Consider the following 27,331-nt stretch of genomic DNA (forward strand, 5'->3'; position numbering starts at 1 on the left):
TCGAATACAATAAGAAAACAATTTTATCATCAGATTTTTTTCTGCACATTTGCATTTTGGATGAAGGAGCACATCTTATATGAAACAACGTGTCCCTGATGACTGAAATCTCTTCTTTCTTTCAAAGAGAGTACACTTCATTTTACTATTATTGTTCTTACAATTTGCAATACTGTTATTGTAAGGAGGAGTTGTAATATCTTGAGGAAGAATTGTCATAATCGGAGCACTAAGACCGGGCAAAATTCTTCTTAAGAAGATAATGTTCAGCATTTGCTTCAACTCAAAATTCCTGCTTATTTTTCATTGTCATTCTTCAGTTTCAATGTATACCACAACTAACATAAACAAAATTATTAATGATCTCGATAAAAAAAAATCATGATCTGTACACATTCTCTACATACATATCATGCCATCATCATATCTCGATATTAATAAGTAATATCAGAGAAAATGTTCTTGATAGATTCTAATCTCGTAAAGTTTGAAAATGATTATATTTGACAACACTTACTGATACATATTGCCTATATTTTCCAAAGATGAATATAATGCTGAAAAAATCAAGTAGAATGATGTTTGCAGGATTAGATGGTATGATGTGATTCTTCATCGTGTATGAAGTACACACAATTAACAAGAAGGATGAGGCAAAACTTTGTCTCGTAATAATTCCATTAATTGTGTTAATTACGATCTACTCATGTGACTTGTAAACATTATATCTCGGGACTTATCAAATTAATGTTATTATAGTTCATCAAAAAACAAAAACAAGAAGGATTAGGCAGAAAGACGACATACAAAGTGGACTTGTCCAGATTAGGAGACAAAACAATCTAAAATAATATTGTCAAAGGATTACGATTATCTTTTCAAAATATATCGTAAAATCATAATGTATGGTAAAATTTAAAAATACAAATCTTAAAAGAAACTTGGAATCGTATTAATCAAATTTGTGAGAATTGAAGTTTGAAATCGTATTCTTAAAAAAATTTGAAGGAAACAAATCACAGAATTTTAAATAAAAAAATAAAAATTCTTTATTTGAAAATTTGATAGCATTGATGGGCATGGATTTGAAGGATACTTCTTGTCTTATTTTGCATGTGAGAGACTATTCATTCTCCTTTATTTAATAGCTGTCTCCCCCACTATTTATATTTCTTTTTTTGTCCCCTAATCATTTAATGCCTCTCTCTGTCCATCTCCCACCACCAATCATCCTCTCGTCAATTGCCTAATATCATTTTTTTAAAAAAAATAATAATAAAATATTTTAAGATTTTATCAACAAAAGAAAGCTCGACGTAACTCTTATTTTTTTAAAAAAAATTACATATTTTTCGAAATTTAAATCAAATATGAATATTTCATACTTCAATCATATCATATTTACAATAAAAAATAATAATTTTTTATAGGTAACTGATAAAAAATTTATCTCACAAAATTGAACCATAAAATTGTATAAAAACAATTTTTGTGATCAATTATATTCACCAAAATACAAAATAAATCCGAACACTGTACCAGCGAGTCGACATATTTTGAGTAGGTCTCTTGTGATACAGTCTTACGAATCTTTATATGTGAGACGGATCAACCTTACCGATATTCACAATAAAAAGTAATATTTTTAGCATAAAAATTAATGTTTTTTAATGGATGACCCAAATAAGATATCTGTCTCACAAAATACGACTTGTGGGATCGTCTCACACAAATTTTGTCACATATTTTTGTATTGATATGATTGATGTCTAAATATTCATTAAATATATATAATTTTATTAATTTATAAATTTTGTAAAAAAATATATAAATTTTTTATCTAAGATCCCAATTGCTAAAATAGTCGTAGACCAACACTAAACTTGAGGTCGAATTTGATAGGATCTATTCCGGAAAAAGATTTCTATGACAACTTGTATACTTTACTCTTATGATTTGAGACACTCAAAACTATATATCTATGTAGGTTTGTATATGTATTTCAGCTGTGGGAGAGTGAAATTGAAGCAAATGTTGTATAAGAAATATGTTTTTATTCCATTTCCTTTTGCAAATTCGTTCAAGCCCTACCTTTCATGTGTCGTCAACATCACATTCAATTATAACTTTTTTTATTTATTCCATTATTAATGATTTGATGGTTGATATAATCAATTAATTCCAAATCTCCATATTTAAATTTTATTATTCATCATGAAATTATGTGTGGCTGGATTTTAAAATAAAATAATGTCAGATAAATAAATAAATAAATATATATATATACAATTTATGAATCCAAATATTCATTTAATGTAGAACTATTGCATGACACGGCTCATCCCTACTTTGGCAGCTTGTTCGTTTTTTCAATATTCTTCATATATCTAACTGTGTGAATATTATTAGGTATAGATGAATATATCAGATTGATCACTAATATTACTACCTAATGGAGTAATCCTCAAGATCAAAGTGTTTTTTCTTGAATATATAGAATTACTTAAATAATGGGAAATGGGGTCAAGCAAGCTTTTATTATTTGGGATTTAAATCCTCTTGAAAATACAACAAATCGGTATGGTGTATTTTTTACATGAGATGATCGGTGTCAGATAAATTTAAAAAATTGTTAGACAAAATAAGATGATTAACTAATCATTTCGTGTCAAAAAACACAATACAAAATAATGTATTTTCAATCAGAGGAAAAGATCTAAATCCTATCATTTGTAGAAGACGAGACATATGAATAAGCGAGAGAGGTTGAGAAAAGTGAGTGAGCGTCTAAGTTTAATCTCCTCAACGGGTGAGAATGTTGGAAGCATGGAGGCAAACCCAATGGCGGCAAAAAAAACAAATACTAAACTCCACACCCCTTTAATTAAATCTTTTTCACCCCATAAAAAGAGTTGATTATTATTGTATAATATAATATAATAAAGCACAAAGGAAAATAGGAAAAATCCTCTCTCTCTCTCTCTCTTCTCTGGTGAAATCGAATATTTTTTGTATTAAGAGTTTTTCAAGTGGGATTTCATTTTGATTATTTTGGGGGTTCCTGTTCATGAGCGCTAGTGCCTTCATATCTCAGTAACAAGAACTTTTGTGGAGGTGGGGTTTTTCTTGTTTTGGGTTTTAGTGGTTATATCGAAACAAGGCGGAATTTCTTTGTAAGGAAAGAGTTCTATGGAAAAAGGAGCTAATAATAGTAGTGGGTTTTGCGGTTCAGACAAGAAATCATCATTCGCCACTGATGTTTGTTTGATGAAGCTACAGGGTACCGAACTATCATTCCCATCCAAGATTTGCATTCATGAAAAAAGTAATCTCCACCATTTTAGTGACTTTGTTGGTGATGATGGTGGCGGTGGAGGCCGTAGTACCTGTGGTGGAGGTTTGGGGCCCAGTGGCGGCGGAGCTAACGAGGTTGTGGCAAATATATACCTTGACAATGTCTCAACTTCTGGTGGCTGTGCTGAAAAAATAACCAGTACGAGTTTGCAGCCTTTTGAAGTTTTTCCTTATTGTTCTACCACCCGCAACATAAGCACAGGTTAATTAAATATTCTTTCTTTCTTCCTTTTATAGCCTCTTTCATTATTTCAACGGCGTTGGAAAGAGAAAGGTCACTGCAGATTTTTTCTTATGTTCTTTTGCTTTTCTCTTGTGTTGATGTAGGAGTGATGGCGGCGAGTGTGCGATTTCCTTTTACGTTTTCTCAGTGGAAAGAGCTTGAAAGACAAGCTATGATTTATAAGTACATGATAGCATCTGTGCCTGTGCCTGCTGATCTTCTCTTCCCGCTTTCAAGAAATTTTCCGGACTCTTGTGTTACATGTAAAGATAAAAATGGCATCTTGAATCTTCTCTGTTCAAAATTTCGCCCTTTCTCTGTGTTTTATTTTTAAATCATATTTAATATGGGTTTTTGTTTTAATGAACTGGGATCTGATGGCAGTGGCTGGTGGTGATGGTATGTACAGTGCCAGTTATTCTAAAAAAGGAGATCCAGAACCTGGGAGGTGTAAGAGAACGGATGGCAAGAAATGGAGGTGTTCAAGGGATGTGGCGCCCCAGCAGAAGTACTGTGAACGCCACCTTCACAGAGGCCGTCCCCGTTCAAGAAAGCCTGTGGAAGTTAAAAACAATGCTGAAACTCAAAAGAAAGCACGTCTTGAACAAAGCCCACTTCCCACCACAGTTAAAGCCAGTAGTGATGCTTCTCAGCAGTTTGCTACTGCATATCAGCCCCATTTTTTGTACAATACTACAAGTGATATCAGTGTCTCTACACCTTCCTCTAAAGGAAATAATAGGTATTACTTTGTTGGATCCTATGAGGGGTGACATGGTGCACTGTGATTTTTCAATTTGATTTCTTTGTGATCTTGATTCATTGTGTTGAAGGGATATGAACTTGATGATAGAAAGTGGCATGGCTACATTGGAAGGAACTCAGCTGCAATTACAACATTTGATGGAAGCACACGTTGGAGTAACAAATGAAAGCTCCCCCATTTATAATTTTCATCAAGATTATCCAGAGCAGCAGCTATTGAACTTGCTCCCTTATTCAAATTTATCTGCCACAGAAATCGAGGCCCCATCCAGATTCATTGATGCTTGGTCCACTGATAATCTAAACCGCGAAAATGTAATGGATCGAGAAAGGAGAAATGTTGTCGCGGGTAGTGATGTGAAGGATTTTGATGGGCGCCAAACCAAGGATGATTCGGGAAATTCAAGTCCTGCTTCTTGGGAGCCATTTGCCCGTGGAGGGCCGCTTGCCGAGGCCTTGCAACTTGGTTCGCTTGCAATAGGGGAATCGAATCCGGCCTCCCCCTACCGTTCGATCAGCACCCCAGCTACTACTACCATTTCTTCGCCATCCGGAGTTAATTACAGGACATTGTTTTCTAACTCGGATAGCAGTGTCTGCAATAGCCCAACACTTGCAGCTCCCCCTTCAGAAGTTGCATTCCATTGGCTCAATTAGATTTAGAGCAATGAGAAGCTAAGAAATCCGCCTTCTATTTTTTGTCTCAGTTCTTGAAATATGATATCTGGATTTTGGCTCTTTATTGCTTGAGATATAGGAGTAGCTTTGTGTCCTTTGATTGAATAACTTTGGAATTGAAATACTTCAGTTCAAAATGCATTTTGGTTGTGAATTTGGCAGAAGTGGGTAAGAATTTGATTGTATTTGAATGAGGACATTGTGTCCCTACTAACACTGGCAATCTTGTTGAGTTTGAAAGTTGGAAACAGTGTTTTTAGAGTGAAACGACACACGCACACACACAAATGTGATATTTTGGGAGTCGGTCCTGTTTAGCTTTACCACCCCTTATTAACCGATGGAACAAGTTAATGTTTGTGTTGGTAAAAGAAAACAAAGAAAAAAACTTGTGTGAGACGGTCTCACGGATCATATTTTATGAGACGGATTTTTTATTTGGGTCATCCATGAAAAAATAATACTTTTGTATGCTAAGAGTATCGGTAGAGTTGAACTGTCTCACAGATAAAGATTCGTGAAATCGTCTCACAATAGAGCTATTCAAAAGAAGAAAGGGAGCAATGTTTTCGAAATTTTGGGAAAACAAATTAATTTATATGTGCATAATAAATTGAATCATGTCGTGAATCTTTGGCTCTTGGGATTTTTGCTGCATTTATTGAGTTGTACAATCTTTTATAATGTCATAAATAAAAGCTAAAAACATGAAGCAAAATTATAGATATAGTTCTGATTCTGATCAGGGAACATAACCGTTGAGATGGCCGAGTTGGTCTAAGGCGCCAGATTAAGGTTCTGGTCCGAAAGGGCGTGGGTTCAAATCCCACTCTCAACAACAATTTTATTTTTCCTTTTTTCTCTATTATAATTAATTAAATTAATAATAACCATCAATTTTTTTTAAAATTTTTTACAGTTACAAATAAGCCATATTCATACACGAATGTAATTCATCTTCATGCTAATGCATTTTAATTTTGAGTAGATACGCTCTCAGAATGTTTATCTGTGAGACAGATCAACGATATAATAATCTTAGCATAAAAATTATTATTTTTTAATAGATTATCCAAATAATATATATGTCTCACAAAATACGACCCGTGAGATCATCTCACACAAGTTTTTGTCTTTAATTTTTTAGAAACAAATCTTATTTCACCACATCGAGCGATTTAACTTAGACAGGAAAAAGGGCTTCCAGGATTTTTATACAGTAAGAATAGGATGCAAAATTATATATTATTCAAGTAAATTCTTACTAAAATAGGCTATTTTAATAATTTTCATTGGAGTATTTTCATCTATCATTAAAATGATCACTGCGAACCATAAATACTCTATAAAAATGATTTATTATTTAGCTGAATTCAAGTGAAAGACGTGATAAAATATCCATGTGGCTAAATTTTCTTTCATTTACTTAAAGTAATAAGCTATTATCCTTATCTACGACTTGTATTATTATTATTATTTAAAAAAAACGTGAGTGACGACCGGTAAGTCAAAATAGGACGCAAAATACGTTTGAATTCAACACTCCCAGCCATCACGAGACCAGGAAAAAATCAAAAAAATGAATGAAGAAAATATGTCCTACTAATCTGTCAAATAACAAGATTTCTTGCTATACGACAAGCAGAAACCCAAGAGGCACAGATAAGATGTTCGACAAATGAGAAGAAACAGAGCTAGGATTCCATGCGTGAAAAGATGATGATTAATTCGCAAAATTAGTTTGACTTCAGGTCAGAAGCAAGAAACAATAGAGGTACATTGAGGCACAGCCTACTGAAATAAGTGGTCGTCGTTCTCTACAAAGCTCAACAGACAACCATTAAGTATCCGATGCAGGTGAAGACACCACCATAGAGGGAAAACTAATAACATATAAATGCCATGAAATACTTTTAGAAAGTTTTGGAATCTATGCAAAGGGTTTATATATATATATATATATATATAGAGAGAGAGAGAGGTGTTTATCAGAAACTCAGCGAATAGATCAGTGAATGGGCTGGCGTGGCGCACGAGGTCGTACGGGGGTCTTCGATGGGCTTACCCTGAAAAAGGGTATTAAGATAAGGCCAGTTTGCCAGTAAGAAAAAACGGCAGTAGGAAGTAGGACCAAATGAAATGGTGTAAAGGGAATGACTCAAACCTTATGGGCAGAGATCCTAGGACTGCACCACTGCAGTTAAGAGCAGCGATTGCACTTTCAGCCTGCCAAATGACAAATGCTTAGGTTGAATATCATCTCAAGTTGCAACAAGAAGAAGAAGACTGAAAATCTGTCCCGCACCCGCACCATCCCCCTCCTATAAAGCCGCCAAAAATGAAAGGGACATGCATAGTGATGCAAAATTTTCATTCATGTAGTCTGCAATGTAACAATGACACACTAGCAATCTCTAATTGCGCGAGAAAATCAAGGATTCCACCATAAATCAAGATTCGATATTGAAAGAAATAAATAAGCAAAAGTGCCCAAAAAGACACTACTACCCAGGAACATGCCAGAATACTTGGAGGTTTCCTGCGAAGATAACAATCAAAACCAAAACTGAAAAATATCGAGAAAAGGGGCTAATAAATGGCTTCAAACACAGTATTACCAACAAGAAAGCACTTTCTTTCAACTCATCCACCAAATTATATGCAAAATGTTAAAAATGATACTAATACGGGAAAACGAAATTATGGAATTAAAACAATGAAGTTTAAAGATAATCGAGTTGAAACTTAAGATCAACAGTATCAGGTAAACTTACTTGCCTCCCACCAGAAGATTAAAAAGTTAAGACGAGAAGGATTTATTGACAAACATCTGAAGTGCCTAAGGAATGAGTTGGAATTAAATCATCAAATATTTCTCAGGTTTTTCTTACATAAAAATGAAAACTACATAAACCCTTCAGTTCTTTACCCCTGAACAATCCACAAAACCTATACTCTTAAGACCTCATGCACAAACTCCAATAAGTTGACATAATTGTAAATGACATTCAATGATATGCAAAGAGGCTATTTATGTTAGTAAATACACTTTCCACAAAATTAAAATGGCGCACGTTGGATGGAATCTATGTCCTGACAAAAGGAAAAAAACTGGATGCCTTTCCCCTTGAATCGGCAAAAGTTCTGTTAATGTAGAAAATCTTCCATTGAGTGTGTGTGGCTAAATTATCATCCCAATATTTCACAAGAGATCATTTTCTAGTGTAGATCTCTCCACAAGGAAAAGATAAGCACCCAAGACTTATCAAAACTCATATGTTAAAACGAACCAACAAGATCTTGAAACAAGTGTTTCTTACCATAATAAACTCCACGAAAGCTATACGAGTAGAGTGATGAAAGTCACCAAGCAACCTCAATCGATGAACCTGGATCAAAGAATGCAATCCATGGGATGGTAAATTATTGAGAAAAGAGTTAATTTCAATTTATCGAATGGGTAGGGACATACCTCACCACAAATGGACTCGAAGAAGAGTTTGACATCAGCTTGAGTAACCTGCATTAAACAAGCAAATAGGTCAATGTTCTATAAATACTTATCATCAACATGTAAAATGTACAGTAAACTCCATAAGTACCTTTTTATCGATGTTTGTACAGTAAATAGTTCTAGCACACATCTCCCTTTCATCCTCGGACTAGTGGCACAATAACAGAAAGGAGTTAGTGTTTACTCCCTCCAATAAACACGTGTTACATGTAACATAAAAAGGAAGCAAATTCTCACCCTAGGTAATAATGTCGGATTAACCGGTGCAATTGCAGTTTTGGAAGGTAGCACTCTCACAGGATAATATCCAAGCATAGTTCCCGCCAAACTCAATGCATTTCTAGCCCCTTCTGCAAGTTGTTCCAGAGAATGTCACATGATACAACTCCGTTAATTAGTATAATTACTGCAATATGTCACCAAACAACTGGTCAACTTACCTTCATCGGTGAATTCGACAAACGCAAAACGGAGAACCGAATTAGGGTCACCACAGACACGGCAGTCCACCACCTTCATCGAGAATCGCATGGTAAAAACACTTGAAACATATACTATTTAGCAAACGCAGATTCAAACCACAGAGTTTAAGGAGTAGTTACTAACAGGCACTTACCTGACCACAATTAATGAAAAGAGCTGCAAGTTGCTCTTCAGTAACCTGCATTTCAAACAAGACATGCTGTTCTTATAAACTGTCAGAGGTTAATAGAATAACACAGACCTCAAAATTTAAATTATCTTTACCTGATGATCAATGTCAGATACATACACAGTCCTCCTGATCACGTCATCGCTTTGAGCCATGCTTGTTCGGGTATTCATCCTCCGTTTCCCTTGAGGATAGCCATTTCTCTTCTGTACATAGTAAAAATCATGAGCAAAATAAAAAAAAAAAACCTTCCTTGAGCCCTATAACAAAACGCGATTAGAATGGTGAAAGGTTATTACTGATTACTACGTTCATTCAAACCATTGAGTTAATGTAATTTAAAAATTAATCTTCATCAACCAAATAATGAAACATACAATTATATAACCTGATTATTCAATGAAACATTAAAATACACAAAAAAAAAAAGAAGGGGTGAGAAACCCTTTCAAGAATGCAATTGAAAACTCCTTTTGGCATGATAAAAAAATTGAGGAATAAAATGCCAACCCTTCTGAAAGAATTTCCAGTCGGAGCTCCCGGGTTAGCATGCTGCTGCAATAAAAAGGCGTTGGCGCTATACCCAAAGTGCCCTGCAGCCGCCGCAGCAACATGTGGCGGCACCATCACCAACCTATGGTGGCCGCCGCTGCTAAAGGCGGCCAGCGATGGTGGCACAAATTCTTCCGCCATCGGGTTCAGTTTGGACAGCATTTCCTCTAAATCTCTCATTTCCCTCTTAAAAGCCTCCCCTCCATCAGCATCCCCGTTCATTTTCGTCTCCAGCGACACTCCATTGGAGTTGATGGCGTGCTGCTGCAGCTGATGATGTCCGTTGGATATTTTCTGCTGCATCAGATGGTAGCTCTGATCGGTGGGCTTCGTTGACTTTTGGGAATCACCGGCGGCTTTCGTTGACTGCTGCTGATGATCCACAGCGTCTCCGTGCTGCGCCACATCCCGATTCGATGATGTCATCGCCTGAACCCCAGCTTCTTCCACCACCGCCATGATCAAAACCCTTCGGAAGAATTTTCTCCACTAAATTTTTTTCCTTTATCTCTTGTATTTATTCTACACGGGTTCTGCCGTAAAACAAACACCCAAAAAAGCAAGAAACCAACCCAAAAATTAACTATCTACTTCCATCGATCAAACCATCAATTTTTTTCCCTTTTCAACAAATCAAATTTAAAAATAAAATCACTTTTTTTACCTGATGGGTGAGTCTAAACGGTGCCCATTGAACAAAATAACTAGAAGATCGCGAGCCAAGCAAAATATCAAACAAGAGGAAGAAAACAGAACAAAACTTTTTTTAATTTAGCATTTGTTTTATAGTATTCAGAATATTTTACTGAGTCTGAGAGGAGAAGATATATTACGCAGAAATGAAAATGAAAAAGTAGTAGAATACTACTATTACTCTCACATACGGTGTCTGTATTGTGTATGTATATGAAGAGAGAAAAAGACAAATGTTTTAGTGAGATAATATAAAGCAAATAGTATGTGTTTTCTTAGGATCGTCCGTTTTAACTTTTTTCCTTTTCTTTGTTCACCACGTCCCAAAAACACAACTGCTGATGACAGACACATTTTATCACAACTAGTCTATCTTGCACGCGTTACGTTTTTTTACAATAATCAAAATATAATTATAAAAAGTAATAGCAGGTTTTTTTGAGACGATCTCATAAATTTTTATCTGTGAGACAGGTCAATTATACTGATATTCACAATAAAAAGTAATATTCTTAGCATAAAAAGCGGTCTCACAAATTTTTATCTGTGAGACGGGTCAACCTTACCGATATTCACATTTAAAATTAATACTTTTAGCATAAAAAATAATATTTTTTCATAGATGACCCAAAAAAGATATCTTTCTCAAAAAATACAACCCGTAAGACCGTCTCATACAAATTTTTGTCAAAAAAATAATGAGAGATTACATTACAATTTTGATAGAAAATAATTTTGGTAAATTTGTCCATAATAGATGGGCAAAATGGATATACATATTTTGGTGTCCTTGACGATTTTTATCATGTCTTCAACTTTAATAAAATAGAATAAATTATTATTCATCGAAAATATACATTTTTAAATATAAATTCATTTATCCAATATATATTAATTATTAAGTAATTCCGAACAAAATCTGAAATTCGAGACTCAATTATAATAATTTTCTGCCCAACTCGAAATATAAATCTATAGTTCCAGAATCATTTGTAACAATCTCATTTTCCAAGTGGAGAAAAATAAAAAAAAATTAACGAAATATAATTTATTTTCATATTATATACTTTTTTTTATTAAGAAAATAAAATTTACCTACCATGATTTTTTTTATTTATTATTAGGATAGGTAGGGGGATGGTAAAGTCGCCGTGGATCGTGCTATTCAGATTGATGACATTAATGTATGCTCCAAGGTTTAATGCATGTGGACCCATGTCTACAAAGTAGGCATCGTCATTTAATTGTTTTTAAAAGTTTGATTTATGTGATTTGGTTGAAATTATGGGTGTAATATGATACGTTGTGTGGGGACCTTAGCTCCTAATCGTTATTACAATGCACTTTGATTAGGGTTAACTAATTACAGCGGAAAACGAGTTTAAAATTTCTTTACGACGAGCCCAAATCTTTTTATTTGAATACTAAAATAGTATCTCATCTCACGTCATAAACATGCTCACACGAAATCAAAATCTATCATATACAAACAACTCACATTCTCGGGACATGCCCCGGTATATAGATACATATACATATATACTGGGAACAAGACAAAACATAAAACATCAGCCCAAGATGTGGCTCCCTCCAGAAGTACCCTATCCGGTCTCCTGATATCTTGGAGTACCTGCCATTGTCCACACACAAAGACAACAACAGCCCCCCTTGGGGGTGAGCAAAGCTCCGTATAGAACAACCAATCATATATACCACAGATATCTAAGCAATGATATATGGTATGCAATGCATGTATGTCGTGGAGGTATCGGGTCAAATGCCCATCCACTGAGCACATGTCAGAATCAATCGAATCGCTATCAAATCAATGCTCGAGCTGGCACACCGGCCAATATGGGATACTCGTATGATAGCGTCGGCAAAGCGCCATCAAATCCCAAATCTCATATCCAATCATATGGGGCCACAATTGTCTATGCTTTACGGGTCATATAATACCGGCATAGCGATTGTGTTCACAAACCCCGGAATCCAATCCAATCATATCAAAGGTATCCAAGGATCATAGCTCAACGTGCATGTCATGTATCGATGTATGCATAAAATGATGTGTGTTAACAAAACATTTATTTTATACATCGATATTCAATTCTCCTTGTCATGTATGCCACATTAATCAACAAGTAGGCATATAGACACATATTCTCAATCCAATCAATCAAATCAATCCAACATATATCATATAATACAGATACCTGTCGTATGTTACCCGGTCGCAACATACCTCAATTCTTCGTTTTCAGTTGATGTAGCCTGAAGATATTGATATTACACTTTATCTACATCAATAGCATACTCATTCCAATCAATAACATACTCCAAAATCATTAATATGAGTTTCAAATATCATTTGAAACTTCAAAAATTCATATCAAATCAAATTCATATCATAATTCAATTCCGACTTCGAATACAAGTTTCTTGTCGGTTATTCTACTACATATCAGAAATTCAACTTCAAATACATGCTATTCCAGCCTTTTGATCTTTCAAGCTGCTGGAACTAGAAGAAAATTACCTCAGTTAGAAGCCCTCGACGCGAAGATCACAAATTTATAATTTGTTTCGCGTTTAGACAGCGTTTCGAAGTCGATTCGGACGAAAGAAATCGAATTCTCTAACTTTCCCTCGAAGTTGCTGAAATGAATGACGAAGGAAAAGAAGAAAGAAAGCATTCTTATCTTCCACCGCTTCGGCGCTCGGGCGGTAGAATTCTCGCGCCCGAGCGCGAGACATTCTGCCCCCGACTTTCAAATGCACCGCGCTCGGGCGGACAAAAACTACCGCTCGGGCGCGGCATGTTCTGTCCGAAGACTCAAAATTTCTACATTGGCGCTCGGGCGGTCATTTTCTACCGCCCAGGCGCCACTCGTTCTGTACAATTATTTATTTTTGTACTATATTGGCGTTCGGCCTTTCCAATCGAGCTCTTACAACGTCAATTCATATACAATATTCATTTCTCAATTTCATTATCATAATATACATCAAATGTATAATCACATATCAAATTCATAAATTATCGATAATCACTTAAGATTTACGATAACATAATACACGGTCCTTACATTTCTCCCCCTCTTAAAAGATTTCGTCCTCGAAATCCCAAACATTTCCATATACATAACATTGGCAAACATACATATGTCACCAGTTATAATACATATCAAAACTAAAATCAGTAAAAGGATCAGAATACATCGAATACAATGGAACAGATGTTATAGAATCAAACAAATGCGGATATGAATCTCGCATTTTGCTCTCCAATTCCCACGTTGATTCTTCAACACCATGTCGTGTCCATTGCACTCGTACTAAAGGAATCGATTTGTTTCTCAATATCTTTTCCTTTCGATCCATAATGCGAACAGGTTGTTCAACATAGGAAAGAGAAGGATCCAGTTCAACCTCATCAGGTGCAAGTACATGTTATGGATCGGGTTCATAATTCCTCAACATAGAAACATGAAACACATCGTGAATGACAGATAGAGCTGGTGGCAATGCCAATCGATACGCAAGATCACCAACTCGATCAAGAATCTCGTATGGACCAACATATCGAGGAGATAACTTCCCTCGCATACCAAATCGAACCGTACCTCTAAAGGGAGATATTTTCAAAAACACTCTGTCACCTTTCTGGAATTCCAAGGGTCGTCTTCGTTTATTCGCATAACTCGTTTGACGATCCTGAGCAGCTTTCATCCGCTGCCGAATCAACTGAACCTTATCGTTCATTTCCTGTATCATTTCAGGTCCAGTCAATTGTCTCTCACCAATCTCATCCCAGAATAACGGTGATCTACATTGTCTCCCATATAGAGCTTCAAACGGTGCCATACCGATACTCGTCTGAAAGCTATTATTATAAGAAAATTCGACCAATGGTAAGGCATCTTGCCATCCCATTCTGAAGTCCATCACAATCGCACGCAACATATCATCTAGAGTCTGAATCGTACGCTCGGTCTGGCCATCAGTTTGAGGATGATAAGCAGTACTCATAGCCAAACGCGTACCCATCGCTTCTGAAAACTACCCCAGAATTTAGAAGCAAATCTGGGATCACGATCAGATACAATCGAGACTGGCACACCGTGCAGTCTCACAACATTCTCAATGTATAAACGGGCCATTCTCTTATAAGGATAAGTCCGTTCATACGGAATAAAATGCGCAGATTTCGAAAGCCGATCAATAATCACCCAAATAGCATCACAGCCCTTGGGCAAACGAGGTAAATAAGTCACAAAATCCATAGCGATATGTTCCCAATTCCATTTCGGGATTTCAAGACTATGGAGCGATCCTCCCGGTTTCATTCTCTCGGCTTTTACTTTCTGGCAGACAAGACATTTCGAAATAAACTCAGCAATGTCCTTCTTCATACGTTTCCACCAGAATTGAGGTCTCAATGTCAAATACATCTTCCGACCTCCAGGGTGAATACTGTATTTGCTACAATGTGCTTCATGAAGAAGAGCAGATTTCAAATCAGAATCATTAGGGACTACCAGCCGACCATTAAGTCGTAAAGAACCATCAGAAGAAATCTGGAATCCAGATTGATGTCCTGCCGATACCAGTTCTTTCGACTTTTGGATCTGAGCATCGCTTCGTTGGGCCTTTCGTATCTTCGATATCAAATTCGGCTCAATTTGCAATGCTGAGACAGTAACAGAATTCCAATTCGAGTGAAAAGTCCAGCCAGAAGTACAAATATCCTCATGTGCATTGGCGACACAAACAGAAGTTAAAACAGAATCATAAACTTTCCGACTAAGGGCATCCGCAGTAACATTCACCGATCCAGGGTGATATTGAATCTCACAATCAAAGTCCTTCAAGAGATCCATCCACCTGCGTTGCCTCATATTCAAATCAGATTGAGAAAAGAGATATTTCAGACTCTTATGGTCCGAATATATAACAAACTTTTCTCCGTACAAATAATGGCGCCAAATTTTCAGAGCAAACACAATGGCGGCCAATTCGAGATCATGAACAGGATAACGTGTTTCATGAGATTTCAATTGACGAGATGCATAAGCAACCACTTTTCCATGTTGCATCAAAACACAGCCCAAACCTTTACCAGACGCATCTGTACATACCACAAATCCTCCGGTACCTGAGGGAATAGTAAGCACAGGTGCTGTGGTCAATCTCGTCTTCAATTCAAGAAAACTAGCTTCACATTCATCTGACCAAATGAATCGCTGATTCTTCTGTGTCAGTTGAGTAATAGGTTTAGCTATTTTCGAAAATCCTTCAATAAAACGACGATAATATCCAGCCAAACCCATGAAGCTACGGATCTCAGGAACATTCGTAGGTCTCGGCCAATTCAATACAGCTTCGACCTTAGCAGGATCAACAGATATGCCATGTCTTGAAATGACGTGGCCCAAAAATACCACTCTGTCCATCCAAAATTCACATTTGGACAATTTGGCATATAAATGACTAGTACGAAGAGTTTGAAGTACCGTCTCAAATGTTCAGCATGCTCCTTTTTCGATTTCAAATAAACAAGAATATCATCGATAAATACAATAACGAATCGATCAAGATATTCTCGAAAGACACGATTCATTAAATCCATAAAGATAGCAGGAGCATTCGTAAGACCAAAAGGCATAACCAGAAATTCATAGTGGCCATACCTCGTACGAAAAGCAGTTTTGGGCACATCTTTGTCTCGAACTCGTACTTGATGATACCTAGAACGAAGATCAATCTTCGAGTATACAGAAGTACCTTGAAGCTGATCAAACAAATCATCAATACGAGGAAGTGGGTACTTGTTTTTCACAGTAGCCCGATTCAATTGCCTATAATCAATACACATTCGCATCGTACCATCTTTCTTTCGAACAAACAAAACTGGAGCTCCCCAAGGTGATACACTCGGTCGAATATATCCCTTATCGAGAAGATCCTGTAATTGTTCTTTCAATTCTTTCAATTCCAATGGTGCCATGCGATAAGGAGCTTTCGAAATAGGCGCAATCCCCGGCACAAGATCAATACTAAACTCAACTTCTCGATGAGGAGGAAAATCAGGAATCTCATCGGAAAATACATCTGGGAATTCTTTCGCAACAGGAATCTCAGATAAAGAAGACTCCTTCTTCGAAATATCAATAGCGTAGATAAGATAACCTTCAACTCCGCTAGTCAACAATCGGGACATTTCCAAGGAAGATACCAATGGAATTTTGGCTTGGGAACCCTTGCCATAAAAATTCCACTTTGGTCCATCAATCGGTCGAAATTGAACCACTCCATGACAACAATCAACAGTAGCTCGATTCGTCATCAAGATATCCATGCCAACAATACAATCAAAGTCGTGCATTGGGAGGACAATCCAATTCAAGAACATCACATTATCCTCATATATTAATACACAATTATGCACAACTTTTTCAGACAAAATAATCTTCCCTGCTGGCGTGGCTATCGACAAAGTGTCATACAACGGGGTACACTCAATATCGTGAGATGCAACAAATGCATGAGATATGAATGAATGAGATGCTCCTGTATCAAATAAAACACGTGCAGGATAATCGCAAAGCGTGCAAATACCTGCAATCACGCCTCCAGGAGCTTCTCTCGCCTGATCCTCAGTCATGGCATACACTCTCACTTGAGGAGGAACTTGGGTACTCTGACCACCCGGTCCTCGATAACGTGGGACACTCGACTGCTGAAATGATGGAACAGGAACAGTAGGTCTCGTCATACCAGGGCCACCTCTAAATCCTGGCTGGGGTTGAGCAGAAGTCGTACCCCTGTTCGGACATACTCGAGAGAAATGGCCTTCCTGCCCACATTGATAACAAGTACCAAACATACCTCGACACTGCTTGATAGTATGTTTACCCCCACAATGGCTACAATAGGGTGCAATCACAGGACTCCCTCGCTGTGATCCACTAGAGCTCGAAGAAGACGAAGAAACAGAACCAGTCTTCTTAAACTTCTTACCTCTCGGCCTCAAAGTAGGCTGCTGAGCTGACACCGGAGGTGGAGGAGTATACTGTTGACCTCCTCTCCTAAGTCCAGCCTCGGCTGCCTTGGCTCGTTCAACTGTCTCTGCGTAGCTGGTAGGCAATCCAGAAAAAACATAAGTATATAAGACAGGATGTAATCCATTTACAAATCTGTTATATTTTGCCCTCGCATTCCCAGCTACGTGAGGTGCATACTTCAGTAAAGTAGAAAACTTCGAAGCATACTCTGCAACAGACATCGTTCCCTGCTGCAGATTATTAAATTCATTCTCCTGTGCAGTATAATAAGATGGAGGAGAATACTGCTCCAAAAACTGGGCCTTGAAGACATCCCATGTGACTTCAATCCCGGCTTCCTTCAGTCCAATCTCAGCGGCTTCCCACCAAGATTTAGCTCGGTCTTTCAGCTGATACAAAGCAAGTTTCAGTCTCCGAGCCTTAGAATACTCAACAATATTAAACAGGTGCTCGATATCCTTTAGCCAGGCCTCAGCTCTTTCAGCACTCTCAGTGCCAAAGAACCTCGGTGGTTTCAGATCCTGGAATCGAGCCATCACTACATCCATGGACAATCCTTCAAATTGTCCAACAATCCTCTCAGTAATGCTACTCGCAGTTTCATTTGTGGGATCCATCTACAAATCAAAAGATGAATATCACAATTTCATAATCTCATCATCTCATATCATCAATCTCATTAGATACTTACTCGAATCAAATCAAGTAGGAGCAAGTAATACAAATAATTCAAACACAAGCGCACAATTCATTTGTGCCTATTCAAGTGTACACAAAACTCAATCGAGCATTCCCAGCTATGCTCTGATACCATTTAGTGTGGGGACCTTAGCTCCTAATCGTTATTACAATGCACTTTGATTAGGGTTAATTAATTACAGCAGAAAACGAGTTTAAAATTTCTTTACGACGAGCCAAAATCTTTTTATTTGAATACTAAAATAGTATCTCATCTCACGTCATAAACATGCCCACACGAAATCAAAATCTATCATATACAAACAACTCACATTCTCGGGACATGCCCCGGTATATAGATACATATACATATATACTGAGAACAAGATAAAACATAAAACCTCAGCCCAAGCTATGGCTCCCTCCAGAAGTACCCTCTCCGGTCTCCTGATATCTTGGAGTACCTGCCATTGTCCACACACAAAGACAACAACAGCCCCCCTTGGGGGTGAGCAAAGCTCCGTATGGAACAACCAATCATATATACCACAGATATCTAAGCAATGATATATGGTATGCAATGCATGTATGTCGTGGAGGTATCGGGTCAAATGCCCATCCACTGAGCACATGTCAGAATCAATCGAATCGCTATCAAATCAATGCTCGAGCTGGCACACCGGCCAATATGGGATACTCGTATGATAGCGTCGGCAAAGCGCCATCAAATCCCAAATCTCATATCCAATCATATGGGGCCACAATTGTCTATACTTTACGGGTCATATAATACCGGCATAGCGATTGTGTTCACAAACCCCGGAATCCAATCCAATCATATCAAGGTATCCAAGGATCATAGCTCAACGTGCATGTCATGTATCGATGTATGCATAAAATGATGTGTGTTAACAAAACATTTATTTTATACATCGATATTCAATTCTCCATGTCATGTATGCCACATTAATCAACAAGTAGGCATATAGACACATATTCTCAATCCAATCAATCAAATCAATCCAACATATATCATATAATACAGATACCTGTCGTATGTTATCCGGTCGCAACATACCTCAATTCTTCGTTTTCAGTTGATGTAGCCTGAAGATATTGATATTACACTTTATCTACATCAATAACATACTCATTCCAATCAATAAAATACTCCAAAATCATTAATATGAGTTTCAAATATCATTTGAAACTTCAAAAATTCATATCAAATCAAATTCATATCATAATTCAATTCCGACTTCGAATACAAGTTTCTTGTCGGTTATTCTACTACATATCAGAAATTCAACTTCAAATACATGCTATTCCAGCACTTTGATCTTTCAAGCTGCTGGAACTAGAAGAAAATTACCTCAGTTAGAAGCCCTCGACGCGAAGATCACAAATATATAATTTGTTTCGCGTTTAGACAGCGTTTCGAAGTCGATTCGGACGAAAGAAATCGAATTCTCTAACTTTCCCTCGAAGTTGCTGAAATGAAATGACGAAGGAAAAGAAGAAAGAAAGCATTCTTATCTTCCACCGCTTCGGCGCTCGGGCGGTAGAATTCTCGCGCCCGAGTGCGAGACATTCTGCCCCGACTTTCAAATGCATCGCGCTCGGGCGGTCAAAAATTACCGCTCGGGCACGGCATGTTCTGTCCGAAGACTCAAAATTTCTACATTGGCGCTCGGGCGGTAATTTTCTACCGCCCGGGCGCCACTCGTTCTGTACAATTATTTATTTTTGTACTATATTGGCGTCCGGCATTTCCAATCGAGCTCTTACAACGTCAATTCATATACAATATTCATTTCCTAATTTCATTATCATAATATACATCAAATGTATAATCACATATCAAATTCATAAATTATCGATAATCACTTAAGATTTACGATAACACGATACACGGTCCTTACACGTTGTGTTTAATTACATCTAATTTTCTTTTTTCCATTAATGAATGTTATTTTTTAATATATTATCTAAAATCAAGCAAATGTTTGGAAATCATATAAACAAAAAAATTTAATAAGTTTTTTTTAGACGATTTCACGGATTTTTTTTCATGAGATAAGTCAAATTGATTCATACTTAGAGTGAAAAAAATATTTTTAAGCATAAAAAATAATATTTTTCCATGATCGGGTCAGACTGAAAATCTGTCTCACAAAATTGACTTGTAAAATCATTTCACATACGTTTTTGTGAAAATGAATATATACTACACATTCCACAATTAATTATTTAATTATATTTATATTTAATAAACTATATTTTAAAATATTAAAATGCATTATATAATTTAACAATATATTTTTTTTGTGAGATATGTCAACTATATCTATATTTACAATAATAAATAATATTTTTGGCATAAAAATGACACTTTTTAATGGGAGATCTAATAAATAGGCGATCTGTCTCATAAAATTGACTCGTGAAATCGTCTCACAATTTTTTTTATAATTTAAAATTTTTAATGTGCATTATGACATCACTAACATATAACATGATATTCATTTATTTCAAAAAGTAATATAAAAATTCCATCAATTTTCAGTACAAAATCGTTCTCGCCGAGGATCATTAACTTGGTGACGAGTGTTAGAGCCTAAGACATAAGATATCGGATTGTATAAACAAAAATAACGTAAATAATATTTCACAGTATATTTTTTCGAAACATTTTAGCGAACTCATTCCAAACGTTTCAACCTAAATCAATATTTTTTTATTCACCTATTATAATATGTATAGTCCCACCAATGATTTACAATAATGATATAATTAGTGATGAAATTGTTAGAGTAAGTGTCCAACGACCTAATTTGTGAGTTGAACTTTATTGATTTTTAATGTAAAAATAATTTTTATTTTAATATTATTTTATATATTTATCCAATTATGACATTTATTTTATTTGTATACTAATGCAAGCTGCATAAATAAAGTTTTTGAATATATAATAAGTACATAAGGTCTGCCTCTCGACGTAAGATCATGAAACTCATTAGGAAACATATTATATATTCTAAACCGATTACTAGTTGATTCAGCCTCCTGAAATAAAGATAAAGATCGCTCGAGTTTAAGACTAGCATATGTGATGTAAACATCATATTTCATTGGTAAGGGTACGGAGATGTACATTCATACAGATGAGTGATCATTTGATGATGTACTGAACAATCTTCTCTCGGACTTTCCAAATAGTTATCATTTATCGAATGGAATAATCCGAAGTTATGGTTGTACAATATTAGTCATCTGACCTTATACAAAGCGGATGCTCTACGTACTAGCATGCACTTTGATCCATTTACCGACTCCATGTAGTTTTGAAATACGTAGGAGTCAATACATTGTAGACGGGGATTTAGCACTCATATTCGGGTGAAAATATCCTACATGCTTTGATGAGTTAATAGTGCAATGAATTTCTGGATAGAATAAGACATGTGCATTTTGAAAATGTGTTTCCTAAGTTGCACATACCATGTCAATATTATTATTCAAAGACATACCACATGATTTTCGAATTCATTTGAAATTCTTGATATGCTAATGAATAATGATTACAGATTCGACCAGGATATATGAGTTAAAGAGATCGTACTGTAGGTTAATTATAACTTAAGGTTCTTGCAGGCACTATCAGTGATACTTACGGGATCATGAGGTGATTCTACTAGATGCTCTTACCATGATCCGAATAGTGTATTCAGACTTGAGTTTTGACATTCTAGATCAAATTGTAGATGGAAAAAATGGGTCTAATTATGGTAAGATCGAATATGAACAAATGTTGTTCTGAACCGCATTAAGTTGTGAACTCACGGCTATATGTATTCATGAACTATTGAGGATCACACAAGCATTGGATTATGTGTTCCCATTGTGTCAAATTTAAAGAGTTGAATATGACGACTGTAGTTTGATGGAGATTAAACAGATTGCTTAAAAGAGTTTATAAGTCGATTTCATATAATAGAAGTTGTGGATTTAACTTACCTGCTAATTAAGTGAGAAGTTTGAAACTGCCCGTTTTAGTGGAAAAATTCACAAAACTGACAGCTGCAAAAAATATACCAGCTCAAAAAAAAATTTCATTATGTGAACGAGATTGTGCCATCGATACATCGACACTGTCTGATTATCGATTGAGTTAATAATGCGTTTATAATTATTTATTTAGTAAATTTAAGTCATGTTTGGTATGGGGGATAATGTAGGATTAAGAGATGGTCTTGAGCCTAAGCCCATGTTTGGTTCAGTTATTACTAAACTCATTTTATCATGCACATAAAATATGGGGGATAATGTAGGATTAAGAGATGGTCTTGAGCCTAAGCCCATGTTTGGTTCAGTTATTACTAAACTCATTTTATCATGCACATAAAATACTAAGTTATACTAAAGATTGATAATTAATCTCACCTACAACCAAACGACATAGAATTCTTAATTAAACAATCATGTTATTCCTAAGATGCCCTTTGCTTGGCTTGACGATAAAAAAAATATTTTTATATATTTATTACTCATTTTCTTTGCTTCATAATAATGAACAGATTTCTAGGAAATTCGCTTTTGAGTTTTGGGTACAGTAATCGTATATGATCTAAGGACGAAGGATCATAGAGCGATGTTATTGGACGCTCTTATCATGATTCCAATGGTGTAACCAGACTTGACTTTTGATGTTTCTGATTAAATGGTTGATGAAAACAATGGGGTTAGTGAGGGTATGCCCGAATAAGAACATTGTTGTTTTGAATCACATGAAGTTGTGAACTAACGACTAGATGTATTCTGGACCATTGAAGGTCACACAAGTATTAGATTATATTTTCTCCTTGAGATTGTCAAATTCAAGGAGTTGAATATGACGACTTTAATTTGATGAATATCAAACAGATTGCTTATAAAGGAGTTTATAAGTTGATTTCATCCAATGAAAGTTGTGAGATTTAGCTTTAACTACTTGTTAATTGATGAGAGTGAAATGGTCTGTTTCAGTGAAGAGGTTCACAAAATTGAGAGTGGTCGAAAAGAGATGAGTGAATTTTTTGTCTTTCTAACTTTTCATTTTCATTATGTGAAAGAGATTTGTACGATCGATATATCGTCGTTGTCTGATTATCGATCGGGATTATAGTGAGTTCATTATTATTTATTTAGTAAATTTAGAATATACTAATTAATAACACATTAATAGCAGTGACTAATAAGTGCAAGATTCTCATGAAACAGTCTAGAATAGTCTAAAATAGATTATTTAATTAATATATAATTGAGTAATTGAATAAAAATTATTTAATTTAAAGCATAAATATACATATATATGTATTTGTATGTATGTGTATATATGCATATATATTGTATTATTAAAAGATGATAATAATTTATTATGCATGATATTTTCAAGATTGAAAAATATATAATGAGAGTTTTTGAATAGTGAAAAACAGTATCCTAATAAAAAGAGAGTTCTGATTAGATTAGGAAGAAAAATTTATATATGTGTAATCAATATTTGATATATATATAAGTTTTGTCCACTATTTTCTTCCTCTCTCTCCACATAAGTCGATCACCTTCCACCGCATCACAATCGTGATGCCACCGTCCGACCGTCGTCGTGCCGTCGCCATTTCTCCAAATTTATGAAATTTTAGCGATCAACTCTCGATGTAAATTTCGTTTAGATCTTTAGTATGATCTATACAAGAAATCTAGTTTCTGATTCTAGATCTGATTAGATGATTGAAAAAGTAGATATATCCGTTCGTAGGGATTTACAACAAGTGTTGTCTCCGTTTAATATCCGGAATAGTTGGAGTCAGCGTTATATACGCAAAAGTAAACTATTATAAAACTTCTTATGAATGCTTTAAATTGTTCGGCGTCCAAGGAACGTTCTGAACGTCAAAACAAAAAATTTTAAACTTTATATGCTCTTTAAGTATGAGAAAACGATACTCCAACAGAAACGAATACATTCACGTTGATGAAGGCATGGCCTAAATATTTGATCTTGTAAATGAGAAAAATTGGGTGTGCTTCAAAAAATAATGAAATATATGTTTAATTTATAAAATATTTGAAGTTTATCCTTATTAAATTATTTTTTTAAAAAAACTTACTTGCAATCCAATGGCCCATTATTTGTACGGTAAATTGGGGAAAATACTCGAAGTTAAAACTTTTTTTAAGTTCAGTCTCTAGTAATTATATTTTAACTATGCACTCCATAGTGAAATAATATCATATTTTCATCTCCATAAGCAAATACTATTTTTTATTTTAAAAATAAAAAAAAATCTAAATCCAAATCTAACTTATAAAGTACCACGTTTTGTCTCAAATTGTACCACACTATCGAAAATCTAGTACCACAAATTCATGCAGATTATATAGCAACTTAGATTTAATTAATACCATTATTCTATCAAATAACAATAACTATATCATGTATTATATGCAAATTTAATGCAATGATATGAAATAATATATAAAATTGAGTTTTAGTTTCATAATTTATCGTAAATTATCAGACAATCCGTAATTATCTTATCACCTTGTGATGTCTTGTTGCCACAATTCAAATATTTTTATCATCAAATTTTTTTCCCAAGGAGAACAATAGAAGTGTGTACAAATTAGTTTGAACCTTTTTAATATAAGTGTTATGACATCGTACGTTTGTGACAAATGATATTCATGAGATGATATTGTCGTTGTATGTGTTAAGATATACCACATATTCGTGTTCATTGTACCACAATTTAGCTTATAAAATACCACGTTTTGTGTCAAAGTGCACCACACTATCGAAGATATAGTACCACAAATTCATGCAGACAATATACCAACTTAGATTTAATTAATGTCATTATTCTACCAAATAACAATAACTATATCAAGAAAATCGATGGAGATGGGTCAGATATTTACGTGAGAAATTATTGAGAAAGAGAATAAAAGTGATGTAATGGAGGAAATAAAAATAAAAACGGAAATAAAATCAAATTAAAGGAGAAATGAGATAAAATATGAAATAGGGAGTGAATTCAAATAATTGTGTGTATCGGGAAGTGAAAAATACGATTTTATGACAGAAAATGAATGTAAAATTGAGTTTATGATTAAAAATTTATCTTTATTTCTCCCTTATTTGCACTATGATAACCGATAGAATCATTTTTTCTTTAATTTTTATTTGCACCTTTAAATTTGTGCATAAATATCGAATGATGTCAAGTTCTCCGTCGTTAGTGTCACGCAAACATCTTATAAAATGTTATATCATCTCTTCATAATTTTTTTGGGTAAAGACATGGAATTGGATGAGCCTCGAAAGAATCCCGTCAGCATTTGACATGAATTGTTGGTGGGACTATTTTCCGCAAAAGCCACTTTCATCTGCCACGTGTCTTTGGCATTTTGCGTGACTTTTTTGTATTATTATTATTAATAATAAAACAGTTTTTATATCATTTATTAATATAATATTAATAGAAATCACTATGTCTCTTTTCCATAGGGTAATAATAAGGGAATCGGAATCCTGACGAGTATGTACCACAAAATGCTCTTTTTATATATATATATATATATATATACACACACACACATTAGTAATTCGCATGTGTGCAAATCAGGATGTCCCAGTCCAATTAAACTCATAAATTTCAAAACACCACCAAGTCATACGAAATTGGATAAACATATATTATTCCCAGAGTTATGTTACATCTATACTATCTATACTATACTCTATACTATATTATTAAGTGTGAGGACATGCTAATAACTACCTAGAGAGAACACCAATTTTTTCTTACAATTTTACCCTTATATGATACTAATAATACACTTTTGTTTTTTGTTTTTCATTTCAACACACACTTTTATTTTTATTTTTTTTATTTCAACAATTCAAATATCAATTTAGTCCCTCCATAATTTGTCAAATTTCACTTTAGTTCATCGATAATGATAAAAAGAGATTGTACACACACGCATCGCATGTGCAGAGTAACTAGTGTACAATAAGTGTTACAATTATCCGTTGTTTGTGAGATTATCGAACTATCTCAAATGCACTTTAATTTCAAAATTTGTGTAACGTAATCTCAAAAACAATGTGTAACCGTGTCTGTAAATATACAGTTTCTCTAATTTACGTAAAAGAATGAAATTGGCAAAAACGCCACTATGATCACAAAATCATCATAATTAAGGGTTGGCAATAAGTCATTAACAAAAGAATTAACACACATACGATAAGTGTGAATTTGACAGACGATGGTGATGTAAATTAGGCGAATCGAATCCGTGCTCTACGATGGATAGGATATCTGCTCAATGATTGAGCTCAAGTTAATTTTACATTAAAAAAAATACAGATCTTTCTCGTAAACAAATGATTGTCGACAAATAAAATATAATATTCAATCTTCTAGAAAATATCAAGTTGATTTTCCGTAGAAGGCGATAAAATAGGTGTATTTCCCTTGAAAAACTTACCAATCACCACGCATTCTCTGTAATTCGATTTGGGTATTTCAATATTATCTCGAGGTTTTTTTATTTTAATATTATTAGATTATGTGAGTTTTTCGTATTTTTACGAAAGTTAAAATATATTTTGATAATTTAATAAATAACATTTTGATTACATCATAAAAGAATATTTCAAGTGTAGCATGTAATAATATGTGTAATTTCTAGTCAAAATGTGCATGTCCCAAAGGGTTAGGTGAGTATTTGACCATGCTTTTCTGATTGTAATAATATTCCTAATCGAATAAGGAAGCTATTCATATGAGCCAAAGGAGGTTATAAACTATGATTTCTGTTTATCTTTACCGCTCTTGAGTCATACGTGCTCTTAGCAGCGCGTAGCGACGGTATTACAAGCAGAAGGCACTTCAGACGAGTTCGCCCTATGGACGACCTCCTGATCCTGGTTGATTTAGTTTTTCCGTCTTTTTTGGACGTTATGTGATGGACGTTCACTGCAGAGTTCTCCTTGCCCGGGGTGCCCTTTTGGACTTTGTGTGTTTTTTTGGTGTTGATTTTTGGGCTCTCTGTTATAATTTGTCTATATTTTGTTATGATTTGGCATTTGTCTAGCCTTTGCA

The 27,331-nt window shown here is 35.0% G+C and overlaps 2 protein-coding genes and 1 non-coding gene across 3 annotated transcripts; 2 read left to right on the top strand and 1 right to left on the bottom strand.

The window, feature by feature from the left end:
• Window positions 1-2,793: 2,793 nt before the first annotated feature.
• Window positions 2,794-5,114, top strand: LOC142540517 (uncharacterized). The gene is made up of 4 exons (XM_075646748.1): window positions 2,794-3,556; window positions 3,682-3,840; window positions 3,962-4,319; window positions 4,411-5,114. The coding sequence occupies exons 1-4, from the start codon at window positions 3,190-3,192 to the stop codon at window positions 4,997-4,999; spliced, it is 1,473 nt and encodes a 490-aa protein (XP_075502863.1). The 5' UTR covers window positions 2,794-3,189; the 3' UTR covers window positions 5,000-5,114.
• A 663-nt stretch (window positions 5,115-5,777) lies between these two features.
• Window positions 5,778-5,858, top strand: TRNAL-AAG (transfer RNA leucine (anticodon AAG)). Its single transcript has one exon. It is a non-coding gene; the product is annotated as a tRNA-Leu (tRNA).
• Window positions 5,859-6,600: 742 nt separating this feature from the next.
• LOC142540523 (polyadenylate-binding protein-interacting protein 12-like) lies at window positions 6,601-10,601 on the bottom strand. The gene is made up of 11 exons (XM_075646760.1): window positions 10,403-10,601; window positions 9,697-10,271; window positions 9,282-9,392; window positions 9,151-9,195; window positions 8,975-9,047; window positions 8,772-8,884; window positions 8,623-8,682; window positions 8,493-8,540; window positions 8,341-8,409; window positions 7,185-7,246; window positions 6,601-7,086 (listed from the first exon to the last, which is right to left on the bottom strand). Exons 2-11 carry the CDS (start codon window positions 10,195-10,197, stop codon window positions 7,029-7,031), a joined length of 1,140 nt encoding a protein of 379 aa, XP_075502875.1. The 5' UTR covers window positions 10,198-10,271; window positions 10,403-10,601; the 3' UTR covers window positions 6,601-7,028.
• Window positions 10,602-27,331: the final 16,730 nt, after the last annotated feature.

This window comes from Primulina tabacum, chromosome 1 (assembly GCF_025594145.1).
Source record: "Primulina tabacum isolate GXHZ01 chromosome 1, ASM2559414v2, whole genome shotgun sequence".
Taxonomy (NCBI): Eukaryota; Viridiplantae; Streptophyta; class Magnoliopsida; order Lamiales; family Gesneriaceae; genus Primulina; species Primulina tabacum.